This window comes from Emydura macquarii, unplaced genomic scaffold (genome assembly GCF_026122565.2).
Source record: "Emydura macquarii macquarii isolate MOO-44397 ecotype Brisbane River unplaced genomic scaffold, CSIRO-AGI_Emac_v2 contig_3506, whole genome shotgun sequence".
Lineage (NCBI taxonomy): Eukaryota > Metazoa > Chordata > Testudines > Chelidae > Emydura > Emydura macquarii.
The window spans coordinates 3,612,906-3,628,716 of record NW_027133643.1 but is presented as its reverse complement, the minus strand read 5'-3'; the positions used below and the strand labels follow the sequence as shown (position 1 = coordinate 3,628,716).

At 40.7% G+C, this 15,811-nt stretch overlaps 1 protein-coding gene across 2 annotated transcripts in view; it reads left to right on the top strand.

The window, feature by feature from the left end:
- The window catches only part of EPS15 (epidermal growth factor receptor pathway substrate 15), a 99,077-nt gene that overhangs the window by 10,432 nt on the left and 72,834 nt on the right, over positions 1–15,811 (top strand). For both annotated transcript variants that reach the window (XM_067535410.1, XM_067535411.1), the window contains exons 2-4: positions 1,956–1,997; positions 9,557–9,646; positions 11,089–11,136. In XM_067535410.1, coding sequence (XP_067391511.1) covers positions 1,956–1,997; positions 9,557–9,646; positions 11,089–11,136 — 180 coding nt within the window. The remainder of the gene's footprint in view (positions 1–1,955; positions 1,998–9,556; positions 9,647–11,088; positions 11,137–15,811) is intronic.

Here is a 15,811-nt window from a genome sequence, read left to right as displayed (position 1 = left end):
TTATACCAACAGTGGTGCTGTACTAATCTGTGTGCAGGGATGGATTTCTGTTGGGGTATCCCGGGGTTATCAGTTGTCCATTTAAATTACACTACCCTACAAACTCTCTCTCTCTCATCTAGTGTGGAGCTGGTGTCTGTGTCAAGTGATATGAAAACAATATTTATATAACTTCCAAGTAGAGTGACTTCTTATTGCAGACAGTTCTGAAGGTGAAAGCAAATAGCATTTGGTATCAAGAACTTTTAAAGAGAATGTCATTAAGGAATTCAGTCTGCAAACGATATGATTCATAGCGCACCTAACTTCTCTGCTTCTGTTTTTTTTCTATTCTGACCGCTAAACAAAAAATATCATTTGGAGGTACATTTCCCCAAATTTAGGGTCATATGGATATCACACTGCAGCTTTCCCAGAAGGCTGGTGTCAGTTTCTGATCAACTGGTAGTGCAGGAGGATTTCTTGGATGGCATCTATGGAGCACAGTAAAAATGGAACAGGCAAATGTGGTGTTAAAAAGTTGAGCCAATCTAGGTGACTTGCAGTGCAGAAGGAGGTAGATGAGAAAGTACAGCCAGGTGGTATCGTGGGATAGCATTGGACTAACCACACCTGGGCTTGATTAACTTGTGGGTCTCACTGCAAAATAGGTTGGCTGCCAGCCCAGGCTGAAGCAAAATCTGATCTCAAGCTTCTACCCTTAGGTATACCAGCTAGCCTGAATTTAAAGCAGCTTCAAGCCTGTATTAGAGGTTCTTTATGTGGATGGAAAGGCAAGGTTAGGGGCATCACATGGGCTTAGAGCCCAAGCTTACTCTGCAGTGAAGATACCCTCAGAGTTTAACTGGAGGGACTGACTGCTGGTGCTTAAGTTCATTTTGTCATGGATGTGGACAGGGAAATAATTTAATGGGTAGCAGGCACACAAGCTGAAAGAATGTGGTCTTAACTGAATGTTGTCAGCAATGACACCAATTTAGCTGTGGATACCGTTATTGTGGATTGCTGAGAATTCTGCAGATTAGGCAATAAGTAACACTTAAGTCTTTGGAGTGCTGAAGTAGATAATAAACTTATTTACGTAGAAACAACAAGAGTCCTGTAGCACTTTAAAGACTAACACATTTAATTTCTGCAAGCATAAGCTTTTGTCTATTTTCATGTATTTTGTTTATTTATGTAGTTTATAGTCTGATGTTGAATTTCTTGTGTGCATTAACCTCTTGTCAAAAGTGACTTGAAATCTTGCTGTTCAGTGTCACTTTTTAAGTGAATGAGTCTTCCAATATGAAATGTCAGATCTTATTCCCTTTTGGCCTTCACTGATTTAGTTGATCTAATTCACCTTCTGTGTCTTGATGTATCTGGTCAGGTTTCTTGTTTCTAATAGTGGCCAGTACCAGCTACTTTGGCAGAAAACACTAGAATATTCTTGAAGGCTAGTTATAGAATGTGGAATTTCATAATTCCTATCAATTAGCAACTAGTTTATGCCCTTTGGCATATAGGTTTATAGTTCTTATTTTTTCTTAATTTTATAAGTGCCTTTGTTTTTGAATCCTGACAGTCTCTTAGAAGCTTATACACACAAGGTGGGTGAGGTAATACCTTTTAGTGGACCAATTTTTGTTGGTGAAAGAGGCAAGTTCTTGAGCTACACAGAGCTCTTCAGGTGAGCATTGTATAGCTTGAAAGCTTGTCTTTTTCATCAACAGAAGTTGGTTCAATAAGATATTACTCTACCCACTTCCTTCCCTCCTCCCCCATATCCTAAGACCAACACAGCTACAACACTATAATCTATTTTATGTTGACAAAAAAGCCAATTTCAGACATTTATAAAATGACTAGTTTTAGTTTTCCTTGTTAAATTATGCAACTTGATCATATCAAATGAATTAAATTGATAAAATTATGCATTTTAATTGTATACTCTTATCTATCTTTCTTTATAGCTATCCAGTGCAAATCCTGTGTATGAGAAGTACTATCGACAGGTAGGAGTTACTATTCTCTTGCTCTAAATTTCTAGTTCTGTTAAAAAAAAAAACTTCTGTTGTTGTTGTTGTTAGATAGCGCTGTTGGAGATGAAGATTGAATGTTTTTGTCAGACTGTGTAGGGTGGGTTCAGTATTGTGTAACTTCTTCATAGAATGTCAAGGAAAATCACCCCAGTCTTAAAATACTTTGTTACAATGGTAAAGACCATGGGCCAGATCCACACTTAAACCAGTTTAGGATCTGGGCCCTTGACTGATTTTTTAAAAAAATTTTTTATTGTGATAGTTCCTGAAGGCCCCAGTCAGTGATTGGGGCACTGTACAAATGTAACACAGTCCTTGTCCCAAAGAATTTATAATTTAAGGCCTGGACTAAACTAGGAATTTAGCTTTACCAATGTATGGGTTTCAGTGATGTGAAAAAGCCAAACTCCTGAGAGATGTAGCTATATTGAGCTATCCTCTGATGTAGCCAGTGCTAGGCTGCCAGAATAATTCTTCCATCAACCCAATTACCACCTCTCAAGGAGATAGATTACCTTTGTTGACGGGATGGATTGCCACTACTTTACTTTTCCCCCAGACTCTATGTTGGATCCAGTAGTCAGAGATAGGCCATTAAAGGAGAAGAGGTCCATCACCTTGACAGGAGTAAGAATGGACCCTGACATCAACTTTAAGGAGATGACTTAACCATGACAAAGATGTGATCACAATACTCTCATTTTTAGTCCTATATTGAGGGACAAATCCAGTGTGTGTCTTTGTTAATTGAATCATACTACTTGGGAGAATCCAATGTTACTTGCAAGAATCCAATGTCATGGAAGGCCTGAGGTCCTGAGCAAGGCAAAAGTATCATTTTGTATCATTTTGAAGTGGGACAGCATTAAATCTGAGGCCAGATGCAAACAGCAGGATTGTTTTCTCTTCCCATTCCTTAAACTTAGGCTATCCCGAATAACCTACCTGACAGTTCTGCTCCAGTACAGTCAGCTGATTTACTAAGACGGTGCTATTAAATGCAATCAATATTAAGCTCATGGATGTGGATTTTTTTAATGATTTGTCACATGTTCAGCAGCACAAACTGAAATTTTGGGTCACTGCCTAGTATTGTCCTGGACTCCAGAGACTGCTCTTCAGATGGAGCCAGATAAGCATCCATTAAGAGCCTGAATATTGTTCATCGTTTGCCTAATGTGAAAGAATTGCTGTAGATTCCCCTCCTTGTCCCCTCCCGTTCTTGTCACATGTGGTCATCAAAGGATTATAGCCATCCAAGCTTGCATACCTGTGAACAACAAATCAGACCACCCCATATTCACCGTGAGAGCTGGCCACATATCCAGCACACTCTCTCCTCTAATTCCTGACTGAGTCACCCAGGTATGTCTGATCAAACTGAACTGGAACATCTCTGTCATGATGTGGTTGGGTAGTATATCAGTCCCTACTCAATAGATTTTCTGGCCAGTCGAAAACAGGAAAGGGGAACCTTCAAATGTGACATCACTGTCAAGTAGGTTATTCTACTGGCACACCTGCTTACTGAAGGAGTAATATATCTGGCTGGCTTGGATCAACAGGTTTTTATATCATTGTCACCAAGAATAATGGTGGAATGCATTTATTTGAAAGTTTGCTAGTTGCATTTGACATCATTTTCTGAACTTAGTTTATGGGGTGAATGTGAACATTGCTTTTTTTAAGTGATATCTAGAATTCTCCAGTCCCCATTTGTTCTTTTCATTTGGTTCTGATATAATATGCCTTTTACCCTTACACATCATAGTAACAGTGGTTCAGAGGACTCCAACTGAGTAGAAAACAAGTTAATCATTTGCAGTTGCTTGAACACTGACTACTGTACGGTGCTAAAAAAGAACTCCAGGAAAAAAGATGTCATCCTATATGGCATGTGTTGTGAAATAGGTCTTCAACCCTGGTTCAGTAACAGTATGGAGGGTAACTAATTTCATTATGTTAGATGCAAGTATTTTTCAAGAGTAAACTGAAATCAGTTAAAATAATTTTCTAGGATTCCTCCCCCCCCCCCCCCAAAAAAAAAAAAAAAAGTCTTTCTGCATTCGGGCTTTTATTGATGTAGCTTCTAAACACACAGTTATCTGACTTCTTTTCTTTTAATTTAGTTTGTGTAAATATATTTTAAGCATTACTTACAAAAGATTAATTATGTTAATATAGATGTATAGACATCCAACAATACTTAATAGTTTCCATTTGCAATGGATTTTCCTAATACTATATGGAAGGTAATATTGTAATCGGATAACTTCTCTTTATCATCATCTGAGTTATTGAATTTGGGTTGTCTTAAATATGACAGTATAAAGCTACTTCATGACATACAGTACCTGTTGTATTTTGACTTACTTTCAGGGGTTTACTTTGTCATTAGTGATAGAAGAATCCAAAAATGTCTTTACATCTGTAAAACCAGCAGCTGTTCTGAGATTCACATTAAGAATCTTGCATGTGAAGCCCTCACTGAATGTGATCTTATAGATGTTCAGAGAAAATGGCCCTTATTAGAGAGATGTAACTTTGAAATTTACAAATTAAATGTGTTTTTAAAAAATGAAATCCATAAAGTAATGTGATTCAGCACAGCATCCAAGCAATGTCTCGGAGCTCCTACCTGCTGCTACCTGCTTCTGTGGAGTTTTACAGTTTTAGCAAACACAACATGTTATACAGATATTTTAAATAAGATGAATACATGCAGCATTTTACAAGCATTTAATAAAGTCTAAGCACGATACACATTCCTATAATTCTAATATCTGTTTTAACAATACTAACATGCGGGTGACTCAGACTCTTTTCCAGCTATGCATTTGTCAGTGTTCATGAGGCCTTGGCATGAGGTGACACCTGATCTGCCAGCCTCACAAAAATATATAGTAGTCAAAAGAACATCAATAACTGTCTGGTCAAAGACAGAACAAAAGGAGATATTAACCTCCTCAACTTGGATTTTTTTATTCAGACATTTATAATTTGATGTTTGGAACTTTACTACTTTACAGAAACTCAAAGTAGCGTATTGCTTTCAGTTTTTTCTTTCCAATCTGATACATAGCTATGACACTTTGCTCCCTCAGGAGATCAGATGACATCCTGTCATAGGAACATCTCTATGTGTGGAAAAATGCAATCTTGTACCTCAATGTATTGCCAAAATTATCATTGACTTCCTGGATGTACAAGTTACCTCATTTTCCTCCAGGACCGGAAAAGGCTAACTGTAAAAGTTGGGATGTCCAAGGACCAGACGACCATTGCAGACTTTTCCAGGACATATTAATAATGAACTCTGAACTATTTAATTAAATGTAGCCTACTTCCTTGGGATTTCTGTATGTACCTACAAGCCAGATACTTTATAGGCATAGTTACTAAAGGAGAACATCTGCAATCAGGAAGAACTGATTAGAAGAGATTCTGGTGGTGGCTTAACCCAAATAACATGTCTACTGTACAATTTCTTATTTGAGTATTGCTCAGATGTGTACTTGAAATCCTATACCTTCTCCTGGAGACCTTAAAACTCAAGCATAATCAATGGTAGAAAACTCTTGAATGCCACTCTTAAAGCTTTTATTTGTAACACAAATAAGTATTTCATGTTGCTTGCATGTTACTATCTTCCTTCATTTCTGATCAGAATTAATGCAATCTATATTTAAGATAAACTGTAGGAGGAAGGGTGGTCTAGTGGTTAGGGTGCTAATCTGGGATTAAGGGAGAACTGAGTTCACTTCCCTGATGATCATATGAAGGTGGTGGTCTATGGGCAAGCCATTTAGTCTCCTTAGCCCATCTGTCAAATGCAGATAAAACTACTTCCCTACCTCACAGTAGGATAGTGAAGATAAATACATAAAAAAACTCAGCTATTATGAAAATGGGGATCCATATAAGTATCTAAAATAGACATGATTATCAGTAATCTTCACTCCTATATTGCTTAGACCTACCATACATACGCTGATGTTGAACATAAATCTGTTATTTGATATGTTCCAAGCTACCAGTTGATTTATGCCTGATTTTTAGGAGTGCTGAGTATAGGTCCTGTTCGTTACAGTGGGAGTTGCGGGTGCTCAGCATCTTTGAAAAATCAGACTGTAACATTGGACACTTTTTGCATTCAAGGAATTTGACTTGCAGGATCAGCTCTCTGCCACTGATTTAAGGGTACGGAAAATGGTATCTATAGTAGGCAAAATGTTTATCTTAAATCTGAAAACACCAATAAAGCACACATTACAGATGAGGCAGTACGAAGTCTTTAACTTACTGAAAACAATGCTCAGAACATCAGCAAAGAAAGCTTCTATAAATTAAGAGGTTAATATATAAATATCCTGGGACTTTGGAAAATGGTAACAGCTGCTTCAGACTCTGTAGGTACTCTAGTTATCTTCCTTTCAGTTAGTGCATAGCCCATAGTAGTAGTTGGAATTACATTTCTAATAAAAATTAGGTGCATATGAAGAAAAGTTTATTTAGCATTTATAATATGTAACTTTTTATTTGTAATAAGACAATACTCATAATTTGTGATGAATATCTTGAATGTAATGAAAGCTTCATGTTAATTGGTTGATTTAAACATTCAATATTCTGATTCCTGTGCAATTCTTCCTTTTTTTTAAAATACTGAATATAAGAAAACTAAATCTGTTTTGTGTGGTTAGATTCCCGGAATGATGTTTAGTATCTTCTTACCCTGCTAATTTTCTCTCTCTTAAACGTTCTGTCTATATATAAATAAAATATAGTTTTAATAGACTGTAGTAGAAGCATTGTGACAAGTTATTTCTTCGAGTGTTTGCACATGTCCATTCCCAATTTAGGTGGGTGTGCACCACATGCACCGGTGCCGGAAAACGTTTTCCGCTAGTGGTACCTGTAGGAGCCAACTTTAGCGCCCCCTGCAGTGGTGCACACAGGTGCCCACATATAGGCGCCTCCCTCTCATTTCCTTCTTGCCGCCAGTGATGGTGCTGGAACGTCTTGCCTTCGCAAGTTCTCTTGCTAAAACCTAGTGCTTTATTCATTGTTCCTAGTGTACATAGTTAATAGTTTGGTTATAGTTAGATCTAGTTTGTTCGTTATTGGAGTCCCAGGGTTGGGGCATTCCCTGTTTTCACGGTGCGTATCACCGGCACTGCAACCCCGCTCACCTAGTCCATATAAGAAGCCAAAGGACAAGAACCGGTCCCATCATGCTCATTGCTCAGGCTCTCCGTACCGCCCACCGGTGTCGGGGCATCAGCGCACTCCATGCGGCACTGTGAGATATTTGGAATTGGCGCCACTCTGGCTGTCAGACAGCTGCACCTCCTCGGACAGCGAGGAGGTTATTCATATGAGGCAAACCACAGCCCCAATGCCTGGCTTCCCTACGATGTCACCAGTGGGGGTGTGGCCACAGGGACAGTGGCCCAGACTGTGCCCTTACTGGTGGGGATTTCCCTCGGGATTCCACAGTCTGGTTCCACGAGGAGGGCATCTGTACCACAGTCTTCCATTCCTCAGAGTTCGGCACCGCACCTGGACATGGATTCTGACTGTGAGGGTTCATGCGCTTTGAGCCTGGGGAGAACCACCCTACTCAGAACAGAGGCCCCTCCCCCACCTCAGCTACTGGCCTCCTCATTGTCGTTGCCGGAGGAGGCAGCCACAGGTCCTTCATCGGCAGTACCTCCTAGATGATTTTAGGGCACCCCAGGATCTGCTGAAAAGGATCACCTCCAACCTGGGTCTTAAAATAGAGGAGTTGGATGAGCCAGTGGACGAGCTAATTGGGATACCGGCCTTAGTGGCTCCCAGTAGAGTGGCCCTCCTGGTCCATGAAAGGGTGATTAAATTAGCCAAGGCAGTGTGGCAAACCCCAGCCTCCCTGCCCCCCATCTCAAAAAGGGCAGAGAGGAAATACTAAATACCAGCAAAGGGATTCGAATACCTCTACATCCACCCCACACCGGCATCCCTGGTGGTCACTGCTGCCAACAAAAGGGACAGAGGGAAGTGAGCTCGACCCCCAAGAATAAAGAGGCGAAAAAAATGGACTTGTTTGGTTGAAAAATGTATTCCACAGCTACCTTGCAGCTACGAGTGGCAAATCAACAGGTGCTAGTGGGAAGATTATCATTTCAATATCTGGCAATCGCTAGATAAGTTTGCGGATTGATCGTCTCCTTCCTCTAAACAGGCATTTGAAGCCATCTTGGAAGAGGCGAGATCAGTAGCCAGGGCATCCCTGCAGGTGACTTCCGATGCAGCAGATTCTGCAGCCAGGACAGTGGCCTCGGTAGTGTCCATGAGACAGGCATCATAGCTGCAATCCTCTGGTCTCCTGTCAGAGGAGAGAGGAGTCAATTCAGGACCTCCCCTTCGATGGCACGGCCCTCTTTGCCAAGCAGACGGACTCCAGGCTGCATAGTATGAAAGACTCGAGGGCAACACTGAGGTCCCTCGGCCTCTATACCCTGTCTTTCTCTAGGAGGCACTTCAAGCATCAGCAGCGGTTTGGGGAGCACTCCCACAGGGATTCCTATAAGAGGAAGAGCAAAGGATATAAAAAACACCAGGGCTGCTCATCATCCGCCGGCCTGCAACTGGGCTCTAGCTGCCATAATCAGGGTGGAAAGCAGGTCATACTGGACATCTGCAGAGCAGCTACCTGGTCATTGGTACATACCTTCATGTCCCACTATGCATTGACGCAGCAAGCTTGGGACGATGCTGGCTTTGGTAGACTGGTGCTTCAATGTCACATCCATGAACTCCTACCCGCCACCGGAGACACTGCTGGTGAGTCACCTAAATTGGGAATGGACATGAGCAAGCACCCGAAGAAAGAACAGTTAATTACCTTGTAACTGTTGTTCTTTGAGATATGTTGCTCATGTCCATTCCACACGGTTCCAGCAAGAAGGAACTGAGAGGGAGGGGGAGCCAATGGTGCCTGTATGCGGGTGTGTGCATGCTGCTTCAGGGGGCGCTAGAGTCAGCTCTTATGGGTACCACTAGGGGAAAAAGTTTTCCAGCACCCTTGCATGTGGTGCACACACACACCTAAATTGGGAATGGACATAAGCAACACATCTCACAGAACAAAAATTACAAGGTAAGTAACCATTCTTTCTCTGATCTTCTCTGTAAGTCTTTGTTAGTATTAAATAATTAATACATTTCTGGCTGCTCATAAATAAAAACCTATGTAATATTTAAGTCTCTACTGTCAACTTTTAAGTACATAGTGTATATAAACTTAGCCTAACCATAAAATATTAACCTCGGGTTTTGGCAGTGAAATAGCAGATTCATTCTAGCATCTAGTTCAAAATGCCTCAGTTCTAATGTAAAATGCATTCATTTTGAAAGGAAGCTGTTGAAATACACTGAAGAGAACTTATATTTTTTACTCTAAAGTGACTGTGTGCTCTTCCCTGGTAGCTTAGTGATGGGGGAGGGTTTATGTTGCAGCAATTCAGGGTGTTAACCTCTATCTTTTGCAGGTTGATTCTGGTAACACGGGAAGAGTGGAGGCTTCTGATGCTGCTGCCTTCTTGAAAAAATCTGGGCTGACAGACTTAATACTTGGAAAGGTATTACTTATTTAATGTTATGCCTTTAATTATGCTGTCTCTTGCTGTTGTCAGTTTCCTCATAGAATTAAAATACTAGTTTACAAAACGAGACTATGGAATATATAATTTGCTTTTATATATTGCACCTTTCATCCAAAGTACCTTAAAATCACTGAACCTTATAACCTCTGGATAAATAGTATTGTACATATTGTGCAAGCTATGTTATGAGCATTAGGGTATGATCTTATAATGTACTGAGCACTCTGAATCAGCGTTGAGTGTGTTCTGCGTTTTCTGTAAAGTATATTGCCTGTGGCCATATAGCCAATGAGTGACCGAGCCCAGGTACAGAACACAAAAGGTCTTTTTATTTTAAATAATAAATATATACTCTAATTACATTTTCGCCCTTTGGAACTCTAGCTTGCATTTTATACTTGATACAAACCTTATATAATTTTATTTTTATAGGTAAATTGTGCAGGCACTTCAGTTATAAAATGACTGTTTCTTTTCCTTGAACTATAACTGATGAACATTTTCTATAATAAATAAGAACAGAGTAGTGACCTTAATTCCATGGTTTCTAAACTATTGACAAATTTGCAGCTTGCCTAAAACATTGTCATGATTGAGTAAATAATTTGAACTATGAGTTTATTTAAACATTTAGTATCTATTCTAGACTTTAACAGATGTAAAAATATATATTTACATTTACTTTACTATGTAAATATATATTTACATTTATTGAGCTTAGTGACCATTATGTATTTCTCTGCACTGCTTTGTGGGCTCCCTAAATTTGACTTTCAGCTTTGATTGTTCAAAGAATAAGGTATGCAATTCTTGGATCCCAACTTGATTTTAATTGTTGATTTTTAGGGGAAACTTGTTACAGCAATATCAAGAAAAACATGCAATGCCCCTTACAGTAGTGTGGTGCCCAAAAGGACTTTTTTAGCCTTGAAACCTATATCTTGTGTAAAAAGTTAAAGATTTAATGGTAAATTACTGGATTGTTTCCTTTGTGTATTTAATAAGAAAACATTAGGCATGATTAGCAGATGCTGTGGAATGTGATGTAAAACAAGTGAAAATTAAAGAATAAACAGAGTGGGCTAAATACTCCTTAACTGAGAGGAGAATTTGGCCCACTTTCTCTTTAGATGGCTTGCTTGCTGTGTTTTGACAAATGGACAGATCAAGTTAGGTAATGGATTCAAGTTGCATTATCTTTTATCTCTGCTCTTCAATTTAACTATTAGTTGCATAAGATTATAACAGTATTTAAATATGTCAACATAAATGAGTCATTATGAAGAATTTGTTGTCCTAGGATTAGAGATTTATTCTGGGGTTGCATTGCCTGTCTTAAGTAGGATGAGAATTTGTCAGTTAGCAACAATTTTGCAGTCACATACTATAAAACATTTTATCATTCTTTTTTAATTTAGATTTGGGATTTAGCTGATACAGATGGCAAAGGTATCCTGAACAAACAGGTAAGATTGTTTTAACTGTTTCTTTAAGGGAATAAGTTTGGTTTGGATGAAAAATTTCTTCAGTTATTTAAAACATTAGCAATCAGATTTTTTTAGAACTAGAATTCAGACAAATATAGAATTTCCTTAAGAATGCATTATTTTGTAGTTGGTAGGGCTTTTTTTGTATAAAGTATTTTTAAACTTAATTCTTCAAGTAAAAAAGCTTAATATTTTTAGTTTGAATATCACCTGCAATTAATATGAAAAACACAGTTCATCGGTGTTGAGTTCAGCAGACCTGGCCTCAGTGTCATTATACAATATAATACATTGAGAATTGTGATACTATACTCGGGAATAAGTTAAAATTCTTCTTCAAGTACTGTCCCTACTGGTGTTCCATTCTAGATGTGCTAGCGCCCCCGCACATTTGATTGGAGATTTCTCATAGTAGTGTCCGTTTGACCCACGCATGTGTTAGTCAGTCTTGTGCCCCCTCCTATTGTTATATAGCACTGTGTAGGCGAGCCACCCATACATAGTTCCTTCTCAGCCTGAGATGAAGCTCTAGCAGTTGTCCTGTTGAGATTTCCTCAACTCTTATTTTTCTCTCTTACTGATGGTTAGTAGTAGTGTTAGTGCTATTTTTTCCAGTAGTAGTAAATACCTTTGATATAGCTTCTTTAAAATAATTGTTTAATTTTCTCTACATAGTATTTAGACAGATATTGGATAGTTTCTACTTCTTAGTGAGAGGTAATGCCTGGTTTTCCTGGCATCAAGCACTATCTGTTGCGCTGGAAAGAAATCCTGGTCAGCAATGGATACTCCCACTGTATACATTGCCTTGGGGAATTGCATGTTGCTCAGAAGTGCAACTTTTGTCTGGTATTGAAATCAAGAGCTAGAAAACTTTGCCTTCTCATGATACAAGTTTTCTGCCTTGGAGCCCCACAATTCCGGGGCATCTAAGAGGAAGACACAGGACTCCTCTCATAAGTCCTTGAAAGCACATACACCAGGTTTGGTAGGTAGAGAATCTATCTCTAAATGCTGAGGTTTGTCTGTTTCCTCAGCTACCCCGGCATCACAGGCTCCTTGAGCAGGTACCGTTGAGCCTCCTGGTTCCTCAAGTACCCAGGGCACGGCTAGACTGCAAGGCAGCAAAGACATAGGCCCAGAGAGACCATCAGGACTGGTATCGGATCAAGGTGGTAAGAAGAGTTCTTCCTGTTTCCTTGGTACCGAAGAAACCCACTCAGGCTCTGACTGTGCCTTCTTTGGAGCACACAAGACCTTTGGTACAATCAGCAACCATGCTTCCCTTTGAGTGCCAAAAGCCTGCGGTACAGTCAGTGGCCTCACTGCAGACTTCAGTCTCTGTACCGATTACCCTCGCGGTACCACAGGATTTCTCTTTTCCTTGGGATCTGGCTGTATGTGAGATGCCCGACTCCCTGCTCCTCAGCTCTGATGTGCTGTTGGTACCAAAAATGTCCAGATCACCTGAACTTCGCCCGGTACCATCTGTTTCACCTCTTCCCTGGCCATATTGGGAACCCTAGGCAGCTTATCACTAACAATTTTCCAGGGCGTCAAGTGCTACCCACCGTAGAGAAGCATCACATACTCCCTCCAGGAGACCTAATTCTCCAGAGGAATCCTTTGAGGAACAGGAGGCTAGAGGCAATGAAGGGAAAAGCTCCATATGGCCAACATCTCCTTTCATCTCCTGATGAAGCAGTCATTGCTCCTCGTCCATCCCTGGTGGATTATTTTAAACATTTCCAGGACCTGGTCAAGAGGGATGCAGACTCCTTAAAGAGGCTACAGAACCTCATCGTAAGCTGCTTGACATCTTTGGCCTCTGTGGCCTTGCCTGTTAGTGAGGCTCTTCTAGATCCAGCAAAGGTTATCTGGCACACCTCAGCTTTTTATTCTGCCTACATGCAAAAGAGCAGATAAGTATTATGTCCTAACAAAGGACTCAGTTTTTATTTTCCTATCCCTCCCCTAACTCCTTGGTAGTGGATGCAGTGAATGAACATGGTAGGCTGCACCACGCTAAATCCATGCCTCACAACAAAAACCATAAGTGCCTGGATCTACGAAGGAGAAAGTCTCACTCGTTTGCCTCCCTACAATTTAGAATTGCCAATTATCAGGCCTGGATGGCAAAGTTCAACCATGAGAACTATATCAAACTGACCTTGTTCGTCAACCTTCTGATGACAGAACACAGAGAACAGTTCCAGGCAATTATTGTGGAGGGCCAACTACTTGCCAGGACAACCCTACAAGCCTCACTTGATGCCGCTGATACTGCAGCCCATTCAATTGCTACAGTGGTGGTAATGAGAAGAGCCTCCTGGCTTTAGCTCTCTGGATTCACGAAGGAGGTGCAGAGTACAGTTGAAGACCTTCCTTTCGTTGGTTCTAATTCTGCAGATAACACAGACGAGTCCTTGCGAACACTGAAGGACTCTAGAGTGACCTTGTAATCTCTTGGTATCTACACTCCCACCTATAAGAAAAAACTCAGCAAGTCTCAGATGGCCCAGAGATCCTGCCCCATCCAATTCTCTGCCTCCCAGAGTCATCTCTGCCTTCTCTGGTATGGCTCACATTTCAGAGAAAGAAACGGTTCTCTTCTCAGCCTCCCACCTGTCCGCGTCCAAGTAGTAATTTTGACAGGTTGGTCAAGGGTCTGAACTGCCATCCTCATCCCCTTCAGCTGCACCGATTCATCAGCCTTCCTCCCTTCGGTGACCATCTCCACCACTTCACGAGCCTGGGAGTTGATCACCATGGACAAGTGGGTTTTGGAGATTGTCTCCTCAGGTTACACCATCCACTTTAGTTCACTTTCACCAATGATCCCCCTGTCCCTCTTCAGGGACCCCTCATGAGAGTGTGCTTCATCAAGAAATAGACTCTCTCTTACGCTTGGGAGCTATAGACCTAGTCCTCTAGGCACAGAAGGAAGGGATTTTATTCATAGTGCTTCCTGGTTCCAAAAAAGAGTGGAGGTTGGAGACTCATCCTAGACCTGAGACTATTCATCACCTATGTGAAGGCACAGAAATTCAAAATGGTGATGCTTGCAGCAATAATTTCATCACTAGAGCAAGGGGATTGATTCTCAGCTCTCAATCTTCAAGATACGTATTTCCACATCATCCTGATGGTACAGCTCAGTAATCTCCTAGAGTGTAGCACCCATAGGGACACTACTCGAAAAAGAAGAAATGGTTACTCAGCCTGTACAGTAACTCTGGTTCTTCGAGGTGTGTCCCTCTATAGGTACTCCACTACCTGTCCTCCTTCTTCTCTGCTTTGGGATTCTCTGCCATGTGGCTTTGCAGTAGAGAAGAAACTGAGGGTGGTTTGCCCGATAGTGTCATATAACAACAGCTCAGGCCATGAGACTGACTAACGTGTGGGCCGAACAGACACTGATGTGACAAATCGCTGATCAAAAGTGCTGCAGGAACTGGTTCACCTAGAATGGAGCACCCGTAGGGGTACTCATCTCATAGAACCACAGTTACTGTACAGGGTGAGTAATGAATTATTTCCCTTGTGGGGTCTGTTAATGTGTTGTCTGTTCTTACTTTGAAGAAATAATATTTTACAGAACCATACATTCCAGTCTCTGTTGTCTTATTTAAATTCCTTTCTTTATTGGAAAGCAATATAAAAGTTCTCATTTTGGCCAATTTTCAGATCAGTAAGGTATTCTATTTGGAAAAATTTTTTAATCAGATGTATGTATAGCTAGCCTAACATGCTATTGACCTCACTGTATGTATAGATAAAGCCATCTATGGAAAAACAAACACATTAATAATAATAATAATATTGCAGTTTGGTGGTGGTTTAAAAGCAGAGTTTCTTAAATTCTGGACTGTAGATAGCTGGATGAGCTCATGGTGCTGGCAGCTCTTCCTGAGGCCAGCTGTTAAGCCATATTAAAATATACCAAAAGATGTACTACTTTCTAAATAAACATCTGATGTAGTACCACAGGTATGTTATAGAAACATAAGTGGGTGGGGTTCATGTGTCCTTAAACAGTAGGATTTGGTCCTTGGAGGCGCTGGAAATCAAGATGTGATTCATGCAAGGAAAAGGTTGGAAAACTTCTGGCTTCAAGTATTGTCTGTCGTCAGGACCCAAGCATAATTTTTTCGGGCCCAGTACAAACTTGTAATATGGGCCCCCTGCCACACACATACCACACTCCCTCATCCCATACATAGAATCTCATGAGCCATGAAAATTTTTTTCCTCATAGTAATGGGGGGTTGCAGCCTGGGCTGGGCCCCCCAGGGCCTCTGGGCCCCAGTTAAGTGTACCCTTTTCCCCCCCATGTGGGGGCCCTGTCAGTCATTGCTTCTAGAGTTAGCCAAACTTGCTAATAGTTTGCTGTGAAAAGATGCTAAAGCTTTAAAGTTCCTGCAGAGGAGGTAAAGTAGCCTGGTGTCTGTGCCCCTTTTTTTCTTAATTATGATGGATAAAAGGAGTCAAACACTTTTTTTCCCCTCCAAAAAAGTCTGGTTCCTCTGTCTTTTACAGTAGAACTAAACTTTGTGTACTCTCTCTTTCCTGGAAGACTCTAGTTTTGGAAGATCCAAAGCCCATCGCCATTCAAGTAAGTGGCAGAGTCCATGTGTACTTCCTCCAAGAAAAT